At 53.3% G+C, this 23,901-nt stretch overlaps 3 protein-coding genes and 1 long non-coding RNA gene across 8 annotated transcripts in view; 3 read left to right on the forward strand and 1 right to left on the reverse strand.

Moving 5' to 3' along the window:
• Window positions 1–2,149, reverse strand: part of SEPT11 (septin 11) — a 46,067-nt gene extending 43,918 nt beyond the window's left edge. For 3 of the 5 annotated variants that reach the window (XR_003571803.1, XM_027889158.1, XM_027889160.1), the window contains exon 1: window positions 1,380–1,415. Coding sequence is in view for 3 of the 5 variants with exons in the window: in XM_027889158.1 (XP_027744959.1) it covers window positions 1,380–1,400 (21 nt within the window). In the remaining 2 variants the exon portion in view is untranslated. Of the gene's footprint in view, window positions 1–279; window positions 380–1,379; window positions 1,416–2,063 lie in introns of those variants that run through there. The other 2 variants (XM_027889161.1, XM_027889159.1) reach the window with 2 other exon arrangements.
• Window positions 2,150–4,264: 2,115 nt separating this feature from the next.
• SOWAHB (sosondowah ankyrin repeat domain family member B) lies at window positions 4,265–6,463 on the forward strand. Its single transcript, XM_027889200.1, has 2 exons — window positions 4,265–4,753; window positions 4,814–6,463. Exons 1-2 carry the CDS (start codon window positions 4,265–4,267, stop codon window positions 6,404–6,406), a joined length of 2,082 nt encoding a protein of 693 aa, XP_027745001.1. The 3' UTR covers window positions 6,407–6,463.
• Window positions 6,464–16,831: 10,368 nt separating this feature from the next.
• LOC114060028 (16 kDa beta-galactoside-binding lectin) lies at window positions 16,832–19,835 on the forward strand. Its single transcript, XM_027889166.1, has 4 exons — window positions 16,832–16,963; window positions 18,766–18,845; window positions 18,982–19,153; window positions 19,623–19,835. Exons 1-4 carry the CDS (start codon window positions 16,955–16,957, stop codon window positions 19,764–19,766), a joined length of 405 nt encoding a protein of 134 aa, XP_027744967.1. The 5' UTR covers window positions 16,832–16,954; the 3' UTR covers window positions 19,767–19,835.
• Window positions 19,836–22,113: 2,278 nt separating this feature from the next.
• LOC114060029 overlaps window positions 22,114–23,901 on the forward strand; it is a 6,044-nt gene continuing 4,256 nt past the window's right edge. The window contains exon 1 of the long non-coding RNA XR_003571804.1: window positions 22,114–22,327. This is a non-coding gene — a long non-coding RNA (uncharacterized LOC114060029). The remainder of the gene's footprint in view (window positions 22,328–23,901) is intronic.

Genomic DNA, 23,901 nt, shown 5'->3' on the forward strand with positions numbered 1-23,901 from the left:
GCTCCGGGACGAGCTGCCCGCCGCCGGCCCGGCCCCGCCGCAATCACGAGCCGCGGCCGCAAATCGGAGAGAAAAAGTTTTGCGCGGGCTCCCCCGGCCCCGGGAAGGGGCAGACGCGGCGGCGCCCCGGCGAGCCCCCCGTGCCCCGCCCGGCACCGCGCCCCCGCAGCCCTCCGCAACCCGCCGCGGGCACCGCACCCCCGCAACCCCCGGCTCGGCATCGCCGGCAGCGCCCCCGCAGCCCCCGGCCCCGCCCGGCCCCGCGCTGCCCCCGCGCACCGCCGGTCTGCCCACGGCCACGGCCATCGCGGTGCGGTGCTGAGCGCTGCGCCCTGCGCTGCCGGCCCGCCGCTCTGCGCCGCCTGCTAGCACTGCAACATGGCCACCCGGCGGGGAGGGCCCATGCGCAATGCAAAGGGGCCGGGCGGCGAGGCGGGACCCCCCCGGCCCTCCCCCGGGCACAACGGGCAGCGCGGGCGGCCGGCCGGCGCCGCTCCGCCGCGCGGGGAGCCCCGAGAGCCGGCTGCAGCCCCGCGGGGCTGCGCTCCATCCCCGGCGCTGACTGCACTAATCCCTCTCCCGCCCGCACCCCCCCGCCCCGAGCCGGGCCGCTGATACAGTCCCCTTCATCCCAGAGGGTCACTCTCTGCCACCCTGGCAGCACGGCAGCTGAAAGCACAGATTCATCTGCTCCAAGGACCCTTGAAAGAGATAGCCAAGCAACCGACCAACAAGGTTCTCCTATCGCCAGTTTGGTGAAGGAGGAGACCGGGGATTCGGCAACGAGATACTCAGAGAGGCACACAGGAGCCCCTGGCCCCCTTGTATAACGACATAGAGGGCAAAACCTGACACCTCACTCCTCTCATTTCTCCGAGCTCTTTTCTCCCGTCGAACACACCTACACTTCGTTTTTCAACCAACTGGGTATACCGAACAACAGCACAACAGCCATGGTGGCCAGTCACTCTCCCACTTCACAAGTGATTTCCAGGGATGAAGTGAAGCGCAGCTGGCTCCTTGACGCTCCAACTGACAAAACACTTAACATCCCGTTGTTAAGCATGACATCCCTTTACCTGCAAAGGTGGGAGTCTTAGAGCTAAACTTAACACGTCTGCTTGCAAATCTTCAACCAAGGTAGTGCCCTGCAGTGCTCTGTGAGGCACAGACCCGCAAAAGGCTGTGGAAAACACAGACCCAATTTGCTGCACACAGGAAGGGTACATTGAATTCCAGACACATCAGAGCTACCCCTATATGTGAACATCCATCGAACCAAACAAAAAAAAGCCAGCAGGATAAAAAGCTGAGAGCACCTTCTACAAACAAACAACCCAGGGTAGTGGTAAGCAAATAGACCTCAACAATGCACTTACCATTTGTACGCTTTTTGACATCAAGCTCGTACCTTTTCCCTCCAAAGCCCATTTTTGCATGGCTATGAAGAAGCACGTGGCTGTCTGCAGAGGGCTACAGAGTATCTCCCTCCTGCAGCTTTTTTTTTTTTTTTTTGATCTCGTGTGGAAGAACTCGGGAGCTGATCTGTCAGAGTGTCACCCCCAGGCTGAGCCAGAAACAATGGAAGTGCACGAGCACTACCCGGCCCTGCCGCCCCTCAGGGGCTGAGCACCTGCACCTGGACAGTGCCCTTAATGAGGCACAGCTGCTCCACCAACGGACACTGAGGGGGTTCTACCTGGAACATTCTGGAAGCATAGCTGATGCAGGGCTTTTATGACACATCTTAAGTGTCCATGCTAATATCCAAGGGAGGCTTCGATGTTAGACTCATTAATGCTCCTGTAGCAAATTCCTCCTCCACACAGGGCTCTAGGTGAGGAGGTGCTAAGCGTGCCTGCACTGGGAAATGTGCCCGGACCAGTGCAGCCTCTAGTGGAAACCTGACAATCGTATCTCAAGAGCTGCCCTTGTTGCACCTATGGGTGAGGCAGACGCTGCTTCCCCTGGACTGAATTAGAGGCACTCATGATACTCCCGCATCAGCACAACTTAACCAACACGAAAATCTTCTCCGCTCGCAAACCCTTGATGTGACTCACCGTGTCCTTCCTTGGCCCGGAGCTGGGAGAGCTGTGGTCGAGTAGTCTCCACGATACTCATGCATACACACCTCCCTGGGTACGGCTGTTCATGCTGAAAGAGCAGGGGGGAAAAAAAACATCAACACCAAGAAATGTTCTGCAATCTTCCCAGATCTCAGCTAGTGTAGTTCCTTGCATTCCTAGTGTTCACTGGAAAGAAGCAGACCCCTAGCTCCTGAAAGTTTCATAACTGCTGCTAACAAATCTGTTCCCAAGCCAAGGGAATTGCAAGTCCCTCATCCTAGAGACCCCGTAGGAGTTGCTTCCATGTTTCCAAAGTTGTTTGGCATCATTTTATAGACACGGCAGGTCAAGGTTTAATGCTCTTTTGTGTCAATGGCAGGGCAACTTGTCTGTTAAAGGGGATGAGAAGATACACTAGCAGACACAGAAGTTTGGTAACTTACCTCCTATTTATGAACAAACCAGATACATAGCTCACTAAAGGCAACAAGCTACAAGACTAAGTGGTGGGCTTATTTTTGATTCTTTCATGGTGAAGTAATGCTTTATCCCGCCTCTGTTTTGTGATTCTGACTACTCAGAGCTCACTCAAATTTCACCCAATGAATCGAGAGACCTGCTGTTTAGGTGGGGGTAAAAACCTCACCTGAAACCAGGACAATGTGATATCATGGAAAGCCTCCTGCTTATGCCTCAGTTCAATAAGCCAAATACAACTTTCCTAGTTGTATTGTCACGTGCCACTGTTGTTTACTTGGATGTTTTATCTTCACAGCCTACTCTCCTTTCTTATTTGTGATCACGACTACACCATTACGCTCCATTCATTTCATCTCAGATGCCTCCACTGAGAGTGTGCTGCTAACAAATGCTGTTTTGACTGAAATCCAGGGCTCATCAGAAGAAGAGGGAGAAACATATTTATGCCTGGAAGAACTGCACCAGAAGCACGTACAAAATGATAAAATAAGAACATAAGCCTCTTCCCAGCACCTGTGCCCTACCCAAATGAACACTGCTAATGGGATATAGCTTGCACACATCATCAATTGCAATCTCTGCCCGTGGTTTGTCAGGGTTGCACACACTTCTGGGTTTGCAGCAGGCTGGAGGATATTCCAGCTGCTTACATGACAGGCAGCTAAAAATATTTACGGATAGCCGTGAGCCTGCAGCAGAGATGGTTTGTGGAGCGTGACTTAGGGCCTGATCCAGATCTCTTTACAGCCAGTGAGCTTACACTGAGTTCAGTCCCTCCGTGCCTCTGTTCCCTGATTGTAAGGCAGAAAAGCCAGCACACCTTCTCTCCTACACTTTCCACCCACTATCCACTCCCCAACTCCTCGAGACAGGACCTGTCAGTTGTTTGGTGCGCACAGGGCACGATGCCCACCGGAGCTCTGACCTTACCCATCCCTCTCAGCTGTTACAGATGCACTTGTGATAACAGAGTTAGCAATAAAGAACAACGTGAGATCCCCACGCTAGTACGTGTGTCCTGCCCACCTCAGCCTCGCAGTGGATACAGAGATGAGATGAGATATGATTTGACTGCAGGCACTCTTGGTATTTGTGTGTGGTTGTCGTACATGGGTACAATCCCACACACTTGTAATATCAGCTCGCTCGAACCACAGCACATTCGTGACTCTTTATTGCCGGTTTTCCTAAGTAGCTGAATCACAGGGCAGTTCAGGTTGGAAGGCACCTCTGGACATGGTCTGGTGCAGCCCCTGCTCAGGTGTACCATGGAGCATCTCCTGAGGATGGAGACCACAACCTCTCTGGGCAAATTGTTCCAGTACTTGACCACCCTCACTATAAAATAGATTTTCCTCACACACAAACAGAATTCCTTGAATTTCAGTTTGTGTCTATCATCTCCTGTCCGTTCGCTGCCATAATGACTGATAAACCACTCTTTCTCCTCACTACCTGCCAGCAAATGACCCTCGCACTTCTCAACTCCTCCAGTCCCCGTATCCTGCTTTGCCCCTTCGCTGTCACTCCAGCTCGCCACCCCACGGGCCACCACCCCGGGCAAAGGCGACCGGGCGGTGGCGGCCCGGCTGCGGAGGAGGAGGAGGAGGCGGAGAGGCCCGTCGCGGCAGGAGGCGGGTTTCCCCGCCGCACCTGGATTCAGCGCCGAGCACCGAGGCACAGCACGGAGCACCGAAAGCCGACCGGCCCGGACCATGGCGCGGGAGCTGAGCCAGGAGGCCGTGCTGGACTTTCTCTGGGCGGCCGGGGGGCGAGCCCCTAACTCGGCGCTGCTCCGCCACTTCCAGCGCTTCCTCCGCGACCCGGCGCTGACGGAGCAGCAGCGGCGGGAGCGCCGCGAGTACTTCAAGAGCCTTGTCAACTCTCTGGCCACCGTCCACCCAGCCGCCGCCCCCGGCGCCTCCAAGGACATCGTCCTCCGCCGCAGGTACCGCGACCTCCTCGATGAGGAGCTGCCGCCGCCGGAGGAACAGCGGGAGGAGGCGAGGAAAGAGCCGGAGCCGCCGCCGCCCCGACGCGACCCCGACGGGCGGCGCGGCCCCCGCGGGGAGGCGGCGGAGCAGGGGCAGCCGTGTGGGAGGCAGCCCCCAAGGAGCACCGCCGTGTCGGGGGGCTGCTCCGCCCGGGGCCGCGGCGGTCCCTGCTGCGAGTGCCGCCGGGCGCGCCGCGCTGCAGCCGCCGCAGCGGCCGTCCCCTCGCCGGGCCCCGGGGCACCGCCCCGCTCCCCGCCACCCCCTAGGCAGCCGCCCCCGTACCGGACCCAGCCGCTGTCCTCGGGGCCCTGGGCGCCCCGTCCCGGCGGCACACCGCCCTCCCGGCCCCCGCTGCTGGCCTCGGCTCCTGGAGCCCTGGCCCCTGCTATGCCCCCCCGGTCCCCATCGCCGCCGCTGCCTGCCGCCGGGCCGCCCCCTGCCACACCGTCCCTCTCCCGGTCCCCACGGCTGCCGTCGGGCCCGGGGCTGCCTCAGCCCCAGTCGTCGTCGCAGCCCCCGACCAAGATGCCCCTACTGAGGGCCCCAGCGCCCTCAGCAAGCCTGAGGGGGCGACCCCCCATGGGACCTTCCCAGTCCCCGCTGCTGTCATCGGGCCCCAGGGCGCTGTCCCCCACCGAGTTGCCTCCATCCCGGTCCCTGCCGTTGCTGTCCGCGCCCGTGGAGCTGCCCCCATCCCGGTCTCTGCCGTTGCTGTCCGCCCCGGGGGTGCTGCCCCTGTCCCGGTCCCTGCAGGCACTCCCTGCCAGCCCCTCCCCATCCTCACGGCTTTTATCAGACCCAGAGGTGCTCCCCTCAACTAGGCTGCCCCCATCACAGTCCAGGTCCCTGCAGCAGCTCCCCACCAGGCCATCCCCAGCCCTGCCGAGGGGATCCAGGGGGCTGACCCCGAACGGACCAACCCAGTCTCAAGTCCTGCTGCTGTACCCACGCCAAACCCTCACACTGCCGTCAGGTCCTGAGGTCCTACCCCCTACCAAGCTACCCCCATCCCAATCCCTGCCGCACTCCCCCACTCAGCCAGCTCCATCCCGCTCCCTGCAGCCACCCCTTTCCAGGCCACCTCCATCCCAGTCCTTGCAGCCAGCACAGGGTCCCGCAGTGCCTCAAGCCCCAGAGGGCTGTCCCCCAGCACCACTGCCTGTCTTCAGGAGCATAAGGTGCCAGCTCGCTTTGTCGGAGGTGCAGAGCACTCCGCTGCCCGAGGACTGTGGGCGGCAGCCCCGCACCGCGCTCTCCAAGAGCTCCCCTAGGAATGCCCTAAGCCGGGGGCCGTCGGTGCCACTGGGACAGCGGGAGCATGCCTGGCTAGTGGCGATGTCAGCGGGGTGCTGGGCACGGGTGCGGGGGCTCTTCCTGGAAGAGCCGGAGCTGGCCCTGCTGCGGGACTTCATGTCAGGCTTTACGGTCCTCCACTGGCTGGCCAAGCACGGCGACGGGCCCGGCCTGCAGGAGCTGGCAGTGGCGGCACGACAGGCGGGACTGGCCCTGGACGTGGATGCCCGCTCGGGCTGCGGGTACACGCCGCTGCACCTGGCTGCCATACACGGCCACCAGCTTGTCATCAAGGTGCTGGTGCTGCAGCTCGGCTGCCAGGTGCAGGTGCGGGACTGCAGCGGCCGCCGGCCCTGGGAGTACCTGGGCGGCTCCACCTCGGGGGAGATCTGGCAGCTCCTCGAGGCACCCCGTGGCATAATTATGTTCCCCACGCAGCCCCTGGCCCGCAGCGTGTCCTCTGTCAGCAAGGTCTCGCTGTCCACTGGCAGGGCAGCGCTACCCTCCTGCCTCAAGGTGCAGCATGGCCGTGGGGCGGCATCCCACCGATCCAGCAGCGAGAGTGACTGAGGGATGGCTCCCTGGCATCCCCTGCCAGTGGAGACGGGACCTTGGGGGCCCTCCTGCCAGAGGCAGAACTAAGCTGTGAAACAGACTGAACCTACTGCAGAATGTACTTTTAAATTATTCCAATGAACCGTTGTCTAAGCCTCTTTGCCCTCCCTCCCATTTCTTGCTTTTCTAGCTGTGAGAGGATGCAGTAACTCTGCGGGAAGCTGGCAGAACCCTTGGGAATCAAGTCCTCTGCAGCCCACAGGGCTGGCACCAGCTGCTGGGTGCAGCCATGGTCACCAGTTAGTGGGACCATGGGGCTGGGGTGAAGCTCAAGCCTGGCCCCAAGCAGGGTGGAGCACTTGCTTTTGCTGACAGCGACAAACTGTTGTTGGTCCCGGTGTTTGCAAAACACTTGTTTACACCACCTAAATTCTGATGAGTGGTAAAACTGCATCCCTTTTTAATCCCAGCAGATTAAAGATGAGTCCTGCTTTTAAAAATGCAGCTGATCAAGATCCAGCCTTCCAGCAAGAGTCCTCAGAGCCACTGGCTGAGGCAGAGGGCAGCAGTGGGAGAGCCTGGAGTAGGGAAAGGTGTTTCCCAGGTCACCTTGCCCACCAGCCCATTCCCAAAGGAATGCAGGGCAGCATCACTGCCTTGCTTCCCTTCTCAACTGCCCGGGGCTGCCCAGCAGCATCGATGCTGCTCCCTCATTCCTGCATCTCTAGCTGCTCTCCTCACACCGCCAGACTAGGAAGCGGTACCCACACTGTGGCTAGAGCCCTGTTCCCACACCCAGGCACGGAAAGCGTTGCAGCAGGAGTCTCTGTTGGGCGGAAATTGAGCTGTAGTACGGGTCCCAAACTTGCAGGGAGAAGGCGGGTTCATAACCAGAGCGGCATTTCCCCAGACACCCCAGCCCCAAATTGCCTATTAGGTGTTCATGTGATGGGAGCAGGTGGGACTGGGGGGCCAAGTGCAGTGAAGAGATATCCAGTGCAGTCATTCCTCAGAGCTTACAAACAACAAGCTGTCTTTAGGTGTATCACTGGATTATGTGGGTCCTACAATGCACTCTGCTCTCTGATTTAGCATAAATGAGCTTCTAAAGCATCAAAAATGCAGTAAGTTAATCTTGCACCCGACCTGGCTCTCCTATAGATCCTTTCTGAGGGCAGGAAGAGAGCTAAGATTCATGAGACAGAGATCCATCACTCCCTGGCTGATGCTCCTGCTGCTGGGTGACCCCAGCTGTAGGACCAGTGAAACTGGGGCTGCTGGCTCTGTGTCAGTGGGAGGCTTTGGAGCAGACCACAGTAGGTAGGTGGGACTGCTCATGTACTTGAGGCATGTGCCTAAATGGCTGCAGTTTCGGGGAGGAACGGGAATGAGGGCAGCAGAACCTGACCCTTGCATAACACGCGTGCCAGGGAATGCCTCGAGTCCTTGCTCAAGCACTAATTGAGGTCTCTGCTTTGCTCTGGGTTTATTTGAGGGAGGAACTCTTTCCTGCAGAAGGGAAGCTACTCTGCCTGACTCTGTAGCCACGAAAGGCTGGAGCCTTTTCCCAGCTAGGTTTTCTCTTTTTACGGGGGAAAGAGCTCAGTAAACCTAGGCAGTGTCCCGTCAATGATCATTCCCCTCTGAGAGGACAACGCAAACTTGAACTCATAAGAAATCCAGCTCTGAGGTGGCCTCTGAGCCATTGGCATGGGCACTTGGAGGGCCCTCCAGGACTACCCCACAGCAGGAGGAATCCTGTGTATCTCCCTTCCCCTTCCATCCAGCTGGGGATTATGGAGCCTTCCTGTACATGGAACTTCATGGAAGGAACCCCAAATGAAAGAATTTTGTGAGCTGACTAAAGCCGTCTGGTGGGAGCATATTGTTTCTCCACAGACACCTGCAGCTTCCAAAGGATAAGGTTTTTCCCTTTCCATGCTGCTGAGACAGTGCTGCCTTGGAATTCTCATTTTACAGCCTTTCCACGACCTTTCTCTGTGATGCAAAACCTAAGTGGCACTTTGTTTTTCTGCACACTGTTGTGTGTCATCTTCTTCAGAGCCCTTTTCTCTCCCCAGCAGTGTTGTTAGGCTGCTGAACTAAATAAGTTGTGACCTAATTTTGTGACCACTGATTGCTTGCCAGTTGAGATGACACAGATAAGCCGCTTTCTCCAATTTTTAAATTACAAGGCAACTGTCAGGAAGTTTGAAAGTGAGAAAAAACTTTCCATACTGGATCCATTGTGCATTCACTCTGGTTTATCACCTTAGTGATATTCAAACTGTTAATATTGGTAATACTGCACAGCTCCTACACCACACTTTAAAAGCAGTCAGTCACTGCTTTTGGTAATGACCACTCTTTTAACCCACAGAAAGCCTCATCCTCCAAGCTTTGTGCAGGTGAAGTAAGCAAGGGACAGGATGAAACCCATCTCCAGCCTGCTGTGGAAGGCAGGGCCAGATCTTTTATCAGCCATGCCTGGAGGAATCACATTGCTGCCCTGGTGCATCACAGATCCAGTCACCCAGGAATAATCCACCACTGGGTATACACATATGCAGCCTGAGTATCTCAGTTTCAAAGCTCTCCTGACATCCTTACTACTTACTTGTCAGCCTGCCTGGCCCCTTCCACACCTGTGCACGCTGCTGTTTCCTCATTGCAGCTGGACGTGGCTCCTGGATTCACACCCAATCCAGGCATCTGATTTTGCGCCACCCTGAAACACAGGACATGTCATAGATTAATGCACAGCAGGACTCTGCCCTCTCCTCTCATTGCATTTGAAAACACACCTCCCACTTGTCAGCTGTTGATGATAAAGTCCACCCCTCTGCTCTTTAATGCTTATCTCTGCTTTGTACTCCAAAAACCATGGCCTTCAGAGGACTGTTTTTTCACACAGTGGCCTTTGCCCATCATGTCCTGTCAAGCCCGAGCACCCAGAGCCTTACAGAGTTATGGTGAAGGTAACCCTGAAGGCACAGTTCTCCCTTGTTACCACCCCCTGCTCCTGGGACACACACTGTTGCACACACTCATCAGGTTGCTAAAGGCAGACAGCCCAGCAGAGCTGGATGTGCACCTTGTGAAGGCCTCGATGACGCTCCCAAACTGTGGCTCTGGTGACACTCATGCCACAGCCTTCACTCAGGAGCTGCCCAGGGGAGCTGGCAGTCCAGTGTGATTGCACAGCTACTCACAAAGTCTATTTGTTCATTGCCAGCTGGCCTTTGCCTACAGGGTCCCTGTCCCTTAAGCCCAACAGAATGGCTTCTTAAATGCCAGGAGATGGAGCCCAGTGCTTACACCAGCACCCAGCAGTGCTGGATGGGTAACGCAGCACAGCATAGGGAGCAGTTGAGTCCCATTTTGGGGCAGGGATATTCCCTGAACAGCTGGCATTTCTAAGGCTGCCATGGGAAGCAAGGACCAAAATCTTTGCTTCCTCCTTGCTTCAGGGCCTCTGTGAAAAGAGTTCTTGGGTTAAATATTTTCTTCTGGCTTTCCTGACACACAGCTCTAGACTGAAGGAATGTTCTGATGGATTTGATACCACAAGAGGTGTTTTATGGCCTTTAATGTAGCCCAGAATATTCTAGTGCAAGTGGGAATTAGAAGAATTTGAATTAGTGTGTGTCTCAGACCTGGAGTCCCATAATAACTCCGCAGGGAACAAATAGCTTTGCACAGCCAGGCACGGGGCAGGTGTTATCTCAGCTTGTCCAAAGTCCACGTGGGAGCTGCATGTCAGTGGTAAACAGAAGAGAATGTTTAAGGGAAATGGGAAGGTCTCGAGTGTCACTCAGAGAGGACAAGAAGTACCTCCTGGGCCTCAGTGGGGAGCGTTGTTGCTCCAGGGATGCAGAGCTGTGTTCCCCCTTCAACAAGCACTGCACCCTCCTTATCTCCCTCGTGGTTCTCACACTGCCTGGAGAGGGTATCTAGAGTGGCCTGAGAACCAACTGGGCAGCTGATAAGGATGAGGGCAGGGTTTGCCCTCAGAGCAAGGCTGTTTGCGAGCCTGGTATGGGCCAGGGAAGACAGGGGGGCCCAAGGGAGAAGTACCAAGAGTAGGAGATGTGAGCTCACAGCAAGCACAAGAAGCTGACAAAAACCATCAGAAATCCCTACACATGAAGACTGGTTTCTGGAGAGGGGGCTGAGCAACGTTGTTTCACAACACAGGGCATGTATGTATCAAAACACACCTGTTTCCAGAAAAAGATGAGGCACTGCATGGCACCATACAAAGCTGTACATCTCATGGACTAGATGTGGCTTAAGTGTTTTAGAGGGAAAAAGAAGGAATGCAGTGCTCTTGCCAAGGCAGGGCAGCTTCCAGGCAAGTGGCTTTAATAAATCTGTCTCCAGGAGGTCACTAAGCCTGGCAGCCTGGCCTGCAGGCTAAGGCGCACAGATGGGCACAGCCAAGGGAAGTTGCACATCTTCCTTTGCATAAACACTAGAGCTGGTTTAGTCATCTGCTGAATGGCGGGCTCAAGGGGAATGCAGATGCTTGAGTTCAGCAGTTATTTGCATCTGATTTGGATTTTTTGTCTCTTTGCTTTATAAATACTGACTAGATGATTCAAACAAAGATCTTGCAACTCTGCCCTCTCCCTGGTTCCTGGTACTGCCTCACAACAAGGCCAAAGTTGCAGTTCCTGGTGGTTGCCTGTTGATTTCATGCTGGGTCACTTTTTAGCTGCTAGATGGTCTGTGCTGGAGAAGAGGAGCAATCAGCTATGGATCTGTGTGTCCAAGCATTCAGACACGGCACCTGGAAAGTCCTACTCCTCCTGCCTGTGGTCAAAGGGAAGGGTGGATGCAGTGGTGCTTCCCTTGGATTTCGGGATTGTGCTAACTTTGGCAGGCATGCTGCAACCCCGGCCCTGAGTCACGGCTGAGGCCGTGGCCATGAGTCACACTCTCCCAATTCTTCCTGTCACTGTGAGAAATCCTGTCTGCCCTCCCTTTTCCTCGCGTCCTGCAGTGCCCAGGGCTCCCCACTGCTGCCTCATTTCATCATGCTGCGGCCAGAATCCTTTCATGGACCCAGCCAAGAGCACCACAGCCCCCAGGGGCTTTAGGAGCAGGGTTTCTGCTCTGCCCACAGTGCGTGGGAACGATGCTCCTGCTTTCAAGCAGAACTTACTGAAGTGCCACTTGTATTTCCAAATGTGTGTGTGTATGTACATATTTCTAACTGGCTCTTCCTTCTTTACCTTTCAGGGGAGATGTCACCCTGTGAAATGGCCTGTCATGAATAATGGGGGGCAATCAAATGATCTGCCTCCATTTGATACTGATTTACAGCTGCTGTATTAAAGGGATCCATCAGTGTTGGCCTTAAACCTGAGTGTATCTTTGTTTATTGCACTTCAACAGCCAGGGAGGTACAGAGCTGTTCTCTGAACTAAGGGAGCCCTCATGATCCCAGACTCATTTCAGATAAACTCTAAATCTGGCTGAAAAAATCCTGAGGGAGAAGGTGGCAGGAAGAGGAAGGCACTTTACCCCCACGTAGCATAATTTTGATTGGCTCTTTAGTGTCTCGGGGCTCAGAATGGACAGTGTTACTGTTTCTTCAAAGATTGTTACATTTTTATCTGCTTGTTCTTTCCAAGGCATTTTCCAAATACTTGCTGGCAATTTTCTTTTGCCTGAAATTGAATTTAAGAAACTTGAGCCAGCTTTAATACAATCCCTTCTCACTGTGGGTGGCTCAAAGGAGACCAATTCTGGCACACACATGTTTTTGTGGGAAAGAACTCCAGATGGCTTGAGTTTCTAAACCATCCTGGCATGCTGTATGTGCTATATGTCAGGGTAGGAGAGAGCTCTTCTAAATCAGTCAGGCTAAGGTTGCTGGAATGCTTCTGTGGACACTGGTCCCTCCCTGTCCAAAGTCACTGTGAGGGGTTTCCCCCCACTGATTAGAGCACACCATGTGAACTACTTCGAGGCCTGTGTAGGTCTAGGTTTTATTCAGCAGGTCAGGGATAGGAAAAGGCACAATTCCCCATCTTCAACCCCCCCCACGAGTCCCCTTGCAGCTGATCATGAGGTACAAATCAAACCCAGCTTGCCTGGGGCTAGACCACAGGAATATATGAGGCCTGGGAAGTGCTGCTATCCTACTGCGATATCCCAGTGAAAAGTGTCCCAGGGTCTGTTCCCTGTCACAGAAGTTTGCAATGTGGTCACAGACGTAAAGTAAACAACTATGTAGTTAAGAAAAATAAGTACTTAAAACTGCCAGAGCTGACAGACCTCTAGAAAACATGCCCCTGAAGGGTCAGTAACCCATAGACTCTGCTGTGAGTTCTGCAAGAGCTGCTTGAGCAAGATCTCTGGTGAGCTGCAAAGGACAGGAAAAGATGGACCTGGATCTATAACTTTAGAGCAGTGTTCCTCACCTCCTGTGAGGAACAAATGCAAACAGCTCCCTAGAGATGAGGCAAAAAACTCTGAGGGGAGGTGTTCACCACCTGCAAACTTAAAAGGTGTGGAGGGAGGTGCCGAAGTGAAATGAGTCCAACACAACAAAGGCCCAGTTCTTCTGAGTAGTTAACAATTTGCTCTAGTTAAGTATAATCCACTGAGAGAGGAGGGAAACACAGGGATTATCATCTTGGGTCACAGTGTTAATGAGGGAAATAAAATGAGAAGACATACTTTAAATTCCAGTGACACCATCAGCAAACTCCTTTCATCACTTTGAGATAGCGCAAGAAGTTCTTTATAATTAACTGAATTTATAATTACCTGGAATTGAGGTGCTTCCCTTTTAATGTAGGGAAAGCTGAAATCAGGAAGCCCTCAGGGACAAAAACTCTGTAGGGACATGTGGCCATGCAACCCCAGCTGCTTTCCAGGGAGGACTGGACCTTTAGACCTTCTTCCTGCCCAAAGTTCCCAATGAGGCAGTGCTTTGGGAGGCTATCTCAACCTCCTGCCACACTGCGCTGTGGCTTCTGAGTCATCTTTGTCTTTCAAGAGCAGGCTCGAGGTTTTTTGGGAGTATGGCTCCATTCCCCCATGGTCTCCAGCCCAGCCCACGGGAGAGCACTGTTTCAGACAGCCGTGCAGGAGAGTCCAGAGCAACTGCGTGCACCCAAACACTTCAGGGGGTCATGACTACTCGAACTTCTCAGATGAGACAAAAGAATGTGCTACAGGAGAAACAACGAGAATCAGACACTTCAACAGCAGAAGCAGAGGATTGCTTAAGTTAAAGTCCCCAGATATTTCAAGAGATAGAAAACAGCCCGTGTGTGTATATAGAAATATCATGTATATACATAACCATTTGTTATGCTGTAACAGCATAATATTTGGGTTGTAAGAGTAACCAGGGGCTATTGCTGAGACCAGGATCCCATCCAGACAGTATTGACACAAATATTCCCCAAAGACAGCGTGAGAGAAAGATGCTGCCTTTGCCTGATGAACTGAGAGTGAACTTACAGAGACAAGAACAAATCTTCCCTAAAGAATAGGAAAAGATAAACTCTAATTTAAAGCAAACTGTAAGCTTTCTCTCACACTAGGAAAGGGTGAGGAGTTTTCCTTGTCATCATTTTGCCAGTATCCTGGTACTTGGATTGGTGCCCCTCCCTGGCCCAAAGGGATTCAAGGGCAATGGCTGCAGCAGTGGTGCCCTCCCAGGGGGGCACACGTACAGTACTGCTGTGCTGGCCCCGAGGCCAGATGCCTTCTCCAAAGGAGGAGAAGTTACTACTCACAGCAAGAAGTGGGGCCTCTCTCTCAGCTCCAGCAAGGAGTAACTCAGGACATGAAGCATCAACAACTGCCAGCATGTGTGCGTTCAGAGCAAGACAGCGCAGGCACGGCCCCTGCAGAGCCAGCAGGCCCTGTGTGACACAGGGCAGAGGAGATATACCCTGGGCCTTGAGTTAGCCAGCAGCAAGGCGTGTCCTCAGACCTTCCCAAACCAGGGCCAAGCCATTCCTAATGACAGCAGCGATTAGCCAGGGATGTGACTTGCCAATGGCTAGGGTGTATTTGTTCTCGCAGAAGATTAAAAAGGGAACAACCAGCCTGCTGCATCCTTCTGGTATTTACAGTTTTTTACAGCAAATGTGGGACGTTTCTAGGGAGCTACAAGAAAATCAGACTGGCCAGTTGTCTGCCTGCAGCCTGTGCAAATTATGAGGTGGATGAAGAGTTTGGGGTGGGGACCTGGTGCTGGGCAGGACCCCATGTCCTCTAGCAAGCCTGCAAGGCAAAGCACTAGGAGAGCAACCTAATTTTCCCCACAGGAGAAAACTCCTCTGGGCATCACCTCTGGCTGAGCAGAAGATGACTCTTCTCTGCCTGCACCATTTACAAACTCTCTGAAAGGGAAGGAGACGCACTGGCTCCCCCACTTTCCCCCCATTTAATCTCTGGGAAAAACGGAGGACAGTTGGGCAGCTCAGCATTGTAGCCTGAGAATAAACACTTTTCTCATTTCACAGGGCTTCTAACCAGGAGTGATTGAAATCTAAAGACCAAAGGGTTTGTTGCTAAACTAACCGGGCTGCCAGTACAGAACACTCAAGGAAAACAAACAGTGCAGTCTCCGTGTGTTATTAGAAAGGTATTTCCCTGTCTGAAGGGTCAGAGGAGGAGAGCTCAGGCCAGAAAAGCAGCTCGCATAAAGTGTGCATTTCTGAAGAGGCGTCAGAGTGGCCAACACTGCGGCACTGCACAGCCCCAGCACTGAAAGGAGGAGAGAAGTCTCCAGGGATTTCACAGAGCTGAACAGAAAACAAATACACAAACCCAACCGACCAAATAGCACTTGCTCAACCCCTCACGCGTGGCAGTGACCCGGGGAACAACTGCACGGTAACTCAGGCACAGAGAGCAGGCACCCAAAGCCTGTCTCTAACACGTGATCCCAGCTAAAATTGCTAGAGAATGGGGCTAACTTAAGGTGGAATTAGTTGGGCTTCTCCCATCTCTCTGCGGAGGGAGCCTGCTCTTGGTGGCATTTGCTACCTGCACCAACTCTGTTCCCACAGTTAACTCCTGACTGCAGTATGGCTCTTGTGTACATGTAGGATGGCCAGGGAGTTAGTTGGATACCAGAGCATTTGCAGGATTTTCCCTGCACTTTCAGTCAGCATTTTGTCCTCTCTTATACAGCCCAGTCACAGGGCTCCAATCCAGGCTGGTGACTTTCTAGTTCAAACACAGCTCAGCTTTGCTGAAATACCACGGGAATGTTCTGAAATGGGTGTGGGGGGTATCTGGGACAAAGGACGGTGTCAGGAGTCAGGATGCTGTTCCTATAACTGTGAGCACGTTGCTCTAATGAAGTTCCAGCAGCCCCCTGCAGGGTACCATGTTTCCCACTACTATCTGGCCATAAATTCCTGCACTGTTTTGTGAGGTGCCCTGTGCAAACCTTCCAAAAGTTACCCGCAGATAGGTATCTCACAGGTTGGTCACAACTCATCCAAAAAGTAGTACGTTGCATTTATCCAGCAGTTCTGACTGTGGGTTTACAGGTGGGATTGTGAAGCTGCATGTCAGTAGTGTCACTGCAGGTATGAGGACAACTGAGGCACGGAGGGCTGAGGATGCTGCTAAGGCCAGTGCACAGTACAAGCTGATCCAGTGTCACAGGCCCGCAAAGCACTGCAGCTGCTTCCACCTTCACCTCCCTGCCCTGCAAAGGCCCTGGGGCAGTCATGCTGTGTGATTTTAAGGGACTTAGGAAAGGGGAATAGCAGGCATTAGGGACTGGCTGGGAGAGCAGTCTCCTCTCCTGCCCTCTCGGCTGCACACTGCCCCGCCTGGACTCTTCCTCAGCTAACAAAGCATTTCACTTTTCCCTCTGGAGCCTTTTGCAACTGGAATGGAACCAGCGAGATCAGGCTACTTTTCAAAAGCTGCAGCCTGAATTCTTACATCTGCTAGAGCCCCTCACCTCCAACCTGAACTGTCAGGCACTTTTTAAACGCTGACATAGAGTATACCAAACCCTTGGGTTTCATTTAAGTGCAGGCAGTGATGATTTGTACCCAGGGGCTCCCGTCAGTCCAGGCCTTGCAGGCGCGGGGCTGGGCTGGGAGAACACATATCCACAGAGGTGCTCGCTTTGCAGCAGTAACGCGAGGACTCCAACCCTGATTTTAGACAGAGATCACTTAACAAAAGCACCTTGCTGCTATCACAGAGCCGCACTCTGGCTGCTGGGATAGGAGCCAAGAGACACTGCATAGCAGCTAGGAGAGCTTACAGCAAGAATTCCTAGGATCACGCAGAAGCAAACAACCACTCAGCTCTTAAAATCATACACTTATTGCCTGCAAAGAACAGTATTGCTGCAGATCTCCTGCTGTCCCCTTTAACTGGCCGGGAAGCCAGCTCCATCCCCGAACAGCTGAGATCGATCACCACCTTCGCCCCGCCCACTCCAATCATGTGATACTCCTGCCCGAGGGATTTAAGCTGCTAGAGCTGCGTATTTCCTTTCCCTGGGTTGTGGAGAAGGGGCTTGGGGGTGCCCTGCCTGGTGGGGCTGGTGTCTGCAGCATGGAGCAAGTGAGTGCCTTTTTTGGCTGGTGTGACAAGCAGGACTAGGGCTCGGCTGTGTATGAGCTTTGGGCTTGGTGCCAGAGGTAGGAGGAGAAAAGAATGAGCTGAGAGGATATGTGAGGCTGATACACGGCTGCGGGAGGAACAGGGCTGACCAGCCGGTTTTCCTCTCCTCCTCTAGCGTGTTAAAAGTGGGAAAGCTGAGGAATGTTTATATCCTCGAGTAATCTAAAGAATTGGGTCCATTTGTAACTCTATAGTTTGAATATCCTTTATGCTTTTTCTTTCTTTTCTCCTTAAACTTTGTATTTTCCTTCTGGCAAAATGTCTTTTGGGTACAGGGCTGGGCGGAAAGCAGGCTGGCAGTGTATTCTAACCCACCCTGCTCTGCCCCCCCTTTGCTTTACTTGAAAGACCCCCTGGGCGCTGAGTTCCAGCGCTGCCTTAGAAGCGGAGCCAGAAGGCAGAGTTAGTGCTGGGGAGATAATTGGTTTAGTGCCTCGGGGGAACCTGACCTCGGCAGTCCGGGCGTGGGCACAGCAGGGAGCAGCAGGAGGGGAAGGACAGCGGGGGCTGGGTGGTAGTGCCCAAGTCAACTAGTTTGCAGTTGGTGTCCCTGCCAGAGCTGACGTGGGTAAGTAGAACTCAGCAACATTGCTCCTGTAGCAGCTGGTAAAGCAGTGCCTGTACCCTGCTCTTGAATCCCCTCCTGCCTTGGGTTTGCATGGCTACGTTTGGGTAGTGGGGGGGCTACAGGGGTGGCTCCTGTGAGCAGCTTCCAGAAGCTTTCCCCATGGCCAGCAGAGCCAATGCCAGCTGGCTCCAGGACGGACCTACCCCTGGCCAAGGCTGAGCCCATCGGAGGCAGCAGTGATGCCTCCACGATAACACACTTCAGAAGGAACAGAAGCTATTGTGCAGAAGGAGTTGCACTCTGAGAAGAGAGGAGTGAGAATATGAGAGGAATAGCCCTGCAGACACCCGGGTCAGTGAAGAAGGAAGGGGAGAGGTGCTCCAGGAGTCAGAGCTGAGGTTCCCTTGCAGTCTGCACTGAAGACCATGGTAAGGCAACTGTGCCTTGCAGCCCATGGAGGTCTATGGGGGAGCAGAGATCCACCTGGAGCCGGTAGAGGAGGCCAAACTGGAGCAGGGGGATTCCTGAAAGAAGACTGTAAACCAGTGGAATGGAGCAGTTGGTGAAGAACCGTAGTCTATGGGAAGGACTCACGTTGGAAAAGCTCGTGGAGAACTGCTGCTTGTGGGAGGGGAAGGACTTATCTCCCTGAGCAGTGACAGAAAACAACTTATGGTGAACTGACTGTAAGCCCTGTTCCCTATTTCCCTGTGCCTCTGGCAGGGAGAGGAGGTAGAGCTTGGAAAGGGAGGGAAGAGTGGGGGGTATGTGTTCTTAAGGTTTGTTTTACTTGTTATTATCCTGCTCTGATTTTGATTGGTAATAAATTCAGTTAATTTCTGCAAGTCAAATCCGTTTTGCCTGTGACAGTAATCAATGAGTGACCTCTCCCTGTCCTTATTTTAACTCCTGAAGCTTTTGTTGTGGAGGGGCATGATAGAAGGGCTTTGGTGGGTACCTGGCATGTAGCCAGGCTCAACCCACCACAGCTCTGTGTCAGCTTAGGGGAGTGGGAGATCCCTGCGGCAGCAGGGACAAGCAGCTGGCCTGACTGAACCCTTCCTCTAGCACAGGACTCGTGTCTGGGTCTGCTAGAGCTGCTTTGTGCCCTGGCCCAAGCAGGACTGGAAGCCTTGCCCTGGGACAGACTAACCCCTGTGGTTTGGCCCTGCAGGGACTGGTTGTTACTCAGCTGGACATCGAGCCTGGTGAGTGCATCAAGGTCAAAGGGAAGATCAAGTCTGATGCCAAAGGGTGAGTGAGGAGGATCCTGGTGAATGAACTGATGTGGTACTGAGGGAAGCCAGAGCTCCTGCTGTGTTCAGCTTGCCAGCAGTGGGTAGCTGGACCTGCTGCACAGGCACCTCCTTGGCACTGACTGTTTCCCCAGGTTTGCTGTGAATGTTGGGAAGGACAGCAACACCCTCATGCTGCATTTCAACCCTCGCTTCGACTGCCATGGGGACATCAACACCATCGTGTGCAATTCCAAGCAGGATGGCACGTGGGGTGAGGAGGACAGGAAAGCTGACTTTCCCTTCCAGCATGGTGACAAGATCGAGGTGAGGCCCCAGGGTACACAAGGCTCTGGTACTGAGCACTGAAGGGCCGAGAGCACAGCTCTTTAATGCTGCCTGTGTCTCTGTGGAGCAGAAGGAGCAGGCATGGAAAGGGAATCAGCAGCAGGGGAAGATTCTTGCAGCTAAAGCCAATGAGCTGTCAAGTCAATGCCCCACAGCTCAGATGTGTTAAGTGCCCCAGTCTGGCCTTCCTGTGCAAGCCACACAACTCAGAGCAGTTAAAACCCTGCCCTGAGACTGGATCTGTCTTATCCTGGAGCTGCAGAAACTTGGATCTAACCTTGGGGCAGAGTAAACCCCCTTCCTGCCCTCCGTGCCTGTGCTGAGCTCATGAGCATGGCCTTGCACCAGCAGCCACCTCGCCTGTCCCACACCCAGACTGCAGTAGTGGGGAGTGCGAGAGGCCTGGGAACTGGGAGGTGTTAACCTTTCTCCTTGTGACTCTCTACAGATGTGCATCTCCTTCGATCAAACTGAGGCCACGGTGAAGCTGCCTGAGGCGGAGTTCAAGTTCCCTAATCGGCTGGGCATGGAGAAAATTGAATACCTGGCTGTGGAGGGTGACTTCAAAGTCAAAGCTATTAAGTTCAGCTAACAGCTATAGCTTGGTTTGTTTTGTTTTCTGCCCCCATGCATAGTGAAATAAACCCAAACTTGCAATGGCTGCTTCCTCTGCTGTTTCCTGCTCTAATCTGCTTGCTCCTGTGTGTGCTACAGGGGTGGGCAGGGAGGGGATATGTATCCAACCACATGCCTCCTTACACTGTGGATTGGCAGGTGGTACTGATTTAGACAGAAGCCAGGCAAAGCATGACTGACTGTGAGTAGAGCTGCCTTAGCAGTAGTTGTTCCCTTTACCTTGTTGGCTGCAGTAAGTGGTCCCTGTCTGGTTTCTAAAATCTGAGATTAGTCCAGCCAGGAAGGTTCAAACAGGGCTATGTGAGGTGTTCATTGTGCTATCTCTGACCAAGGAAAGCTGCTCCCCATCTCCTTGCTGGGAATGGGGGACTGACAGGGAACACGAGGCATGGCTTGTGCTCTTGCAAATAGCTTTGCTTTCCAAGAGCACGCTCAGCACTTGGGTTCACTGCAGGCTGGCACAAGCGTACCTGAGAAGCAGAAAAGAGCAGGCGGGTCAGGCTGACTGCTCTTGCCAGGAAAAAGATGTGGAGTGAAAGGTGAAGCCTGACAGAAAGCTTAGGAGGGAGGTCCTGAGAGGATCAGGCTGTGTGTGCTGACTCACAAACTGAGGTCTTGACACAGAGACCCGGTATCAGGTACCATGAAGTCAGGCTGACCAACATACCTGGAGTGGGTGGCAGGCCATGTGGCAGCCTGTGGGTCAGTGTCTATAATGCCTGACTGCTAAGCCCCAGGTGCAGCTTAAGGGCTGTACTCAACTAGGCTACCACAGGTATTAAATCCTGAGTGTGCCAAACACAAATAATTGCAGTTAGGCAGATGAACAAAAAAGCTTAGTGAAGAGTCTCTTGTGCTTACAACCTCTCTGCTGATGCAATGCCTTGGAGTGTGTCTGCTACTGCTCTTTCCCAGCATCCTGCTAACCATGCTGACCCAGGAGAGGGCTGGAGCTGGGACTGACGTGGCACTGGAGGACCTGATGGAAGGTAAAGAAGTCCTGTGTGCTGTGGAGAACTGGGAGCTGGCTCTGTGACTGACAGTGCTGCCCTGGTGCAGCTCAGTCATGGCCTGCACAGCTGAGGCCTTCCTTAGCCAAATGCTGCTCCACCGCTGGAATGTGATCCCTGTTGGCTAATCCATCAGCAGGGCTGCATTTGCTACTCCTTCAACAGCTGAGCAGTTGGGCCAGCTGCTTGGGTAGGGGCAATACCACAGCGTGGAGGATCTGAGCCATTCCAGGCTTTTCATGGAAAGGCTGACAGGCTGCAAGGCTGTTGCTTTCATGTCAGCAACACTGTCCTGATCTGTACTGCAGCAGCTGCCCAGAGCTGGGCATCCCCATGGCAGATGGCAGGAGCCTGGCCATGTTGCAGGATGGGCATGGATAATGGTGGTTTTAATTCCTGTCCTGCATCTATTGCATTATTTATGGAATAGGAGGTTAGTTCTTAGAGGCTGGGATGTATTTACTAGGAAAAGGATGAAGGAAGTCTTGCTGATGCTTTGCCTTGTCAAGTAAGTCTTGAGATTGTTTTATTTTGCAGGGTATTTGGAGTGGGGAGCTGGGGAAAAGAGGATGCTTTTTGTCTTGTTTTCCCCTCTGTCCTGTTACCTGGCTGCAGGTAGCTAAGTGAATTGTACAGCACTGAAAAGGTACAAGGCCCTTATGAAGCTGGGGCACAGGGGAGCTTACAGCTGGTCTCTGTGTTTCTGCTCCTGGCTGCCCTGGTCAAGTGAGATCAGTGCCTCAGAACTGACAAGAATAAAGCTAATCTCATTTTTTTTTTGCCCTTAAGCTGGCAGTCCTGATTGCCAGCTAGGCTGGCCCCAAGTGTTCCTGACTGCTGTGCTCAGGGTACAAACAGTGCTCTCAAGGGTTACACCCCTCCTGGACTTTCTACAAGAATTAATTAGGCTTATCCTGCTTTTTAGCACTGGCAGTTACCACTAAGGAGACCACAAAAGAGGAGAAAGGGTAGGAAGGAAGCATCCCTTTGCCAGCGCTTCCTGCCTGTGTCCCAGAGCTATAAATAATCCTTTTCCTCTAAGTGACACCAAGAAATGTAGAGTGCCCTGGCTGGCTCCTGGAGTGGTGACAAGACTTTCTCTCCTACTGGAGCGATTGGCAAAGCCAGAACACTCTGCCCTGCTGCAGGCAGAGGGAGGGTCACAGTGAATGGGAAAGCAGGGAGCAGGAATCACCACAGCACGGCCTAAGGATGCAGGTTTTGGTGGGTTTGTTTGTTTTGGTTTTTGGTTTATTTTTTGGTGTGTGTGGTTTTTGGGTTTGTTTGTTTGTTTTTTAAATTTAAATCCTGCAGAGTGTGCAGTCACCATTGTATTTCCTTACAGCATCATGGCAAGGGAAATCGGACCTCCAAACTCCCTGAGAAGCAGCTGTGAGGCTTTGTGCTATAACATGGAGATTTAGTTGGGTATGAGGAAAAATGTCTGCAGTGGAACAGCTGCCCGGGGAAGTGGTGGAGCCACCATGCCTGCAGGTATTTCAAAGAAGTGGAGGGACACAGTGGTGGACTGAGTGGTGTTAACAGTTGCACTTGATCTTAAGGGTCTCTTCTAATCTAAATGATTCTATCAATACAGATTAATTGATGTATGTTTTCACCTCACACTTAGAGAGAGGAGAACAAATAACTACTCGTTTAAAAAAAAAAAAAAAAAGAAGAGTTTAGAAATGGTAGATAGGACGGGAGTTAAAATCTCATGCAGGACCTAGAGGAGCAGTGAGGGCTAAGACAGACCAGCAGCTTTGTCTTCTAAAAGAATAACTTCTCCCTGAGCAGTTCACATTAACTTCACTTGACAGAAATAGGCCATTTGAGTGACTCTGTGGCTACACGAGCCTGCATGTGACACTGATTGTCACAGCCTCAGAAGACAGTGGGAGGACACTGTGCGCCCAGAAATGGTGTGTGGGTAAGTGTGTGCTCGGGAAGCTGAGGGGCACTCCAGGTTGAGGTGGGGCGTGGGAAACCAGCAGGGTCGCTTCCCACAGAGTTTACAAACAAAGCAGTGCATGACAATTTCTTCAAAACAAAACAAATATGAAATTAACTGACATTGATTGTACAAAGCAACAAGGTGACCAGGTCTGCAAGAGCTCACAGTCGTGTTTTTCCCTTTTCTCCTCCCTTTCTGCTCCCTCAGACCCAGTTTCAACATTTACTAACCAAAAGAAACTTTATCACTCATTTTCAGAAAGTCACCCTCAAACTTCACACTGCATTACCTCATAATGCCCTATTTTGGGGCAGCACATAGGAAATGGTAAGCACGCAATTCCCCTTTGCTGTGGTATGATGGAGGTCTGGGCAACACAAAACTCGATGCTACTGGAGTGGGATATCCTTTGGATCAGACAAGTACAAACTCTCTATTTGTCCTGCCTGCTCCTTTGGACAGGAGCCAAGGGATGAGGGCAAGTTCTGCCAGGCTGAGGCCCCCTCACATCCCCACGTGCCCAGGGCCCTCCCTCCTTTTGGGCCACCCCTGTGGAAACACAACACCAAAGCACCTACTTTCCAACAATTTTAGTGTTTTCCGCCTTCAACCCTGACCCAGCTGCTCCACAGCTGGTCATGCTGTCCCATGAGAGACAAAAAAGGCATAAAAATACAAATTTACCTACCTTTTCTCCACAGAATCAGGCTGAGGTGTGCGTCCTCCTGCCGCGCCTCAGGTGGGGGCTCCCCTCAGGGTGCCCGCCGAGCCCTGCTGTCCCTCGTTAACCCCAATTACTCACAGGTGTTAGCCATAAAAACACCTGGAGGGGTGGGCAGGGAGCACTGGGGTGATTTCTGGAAGTTTGGGTGGGTTTCTGAGGTGTTGGTGAGGGCTGGATGCTGGGGGTGTCCTGGAGCCCCCCAGCACGGGGGGCACCCCTCACAGCGCCCTAAGATGGCAGCGGGGGCGCCTGAGGCGACCCCGTCCTTCGTGAGGTAAAATGGCGCCCAGGAACCCCCCGGGAGGGCCACGAGAAGCTCCTGCGCAGAGCCCCTTCCCTACCCTAAATCTGCCCCCCCCCAGCTTCTCATCTTCATCTTTCAGTTTCATCCTCTCCAAACTGC

The sequence above is a fragment of the Empidonax traillii genome, unplaced genomic scaffold (assembly GCF_003031625.1).
Source record: "Empidonax traillii isolate 1590-97213 ecotype Southwest subspecies unplaced genomic scaffold, ASM303162v1 scaffold255:size705445, whole genome shotgun sequence".
Lineage (NCBI taxonomy): Eukaryota > Metazoa > Chordata > Aves > Passeriformes > Tyrannidae > Empidonax > Empidonax traillii.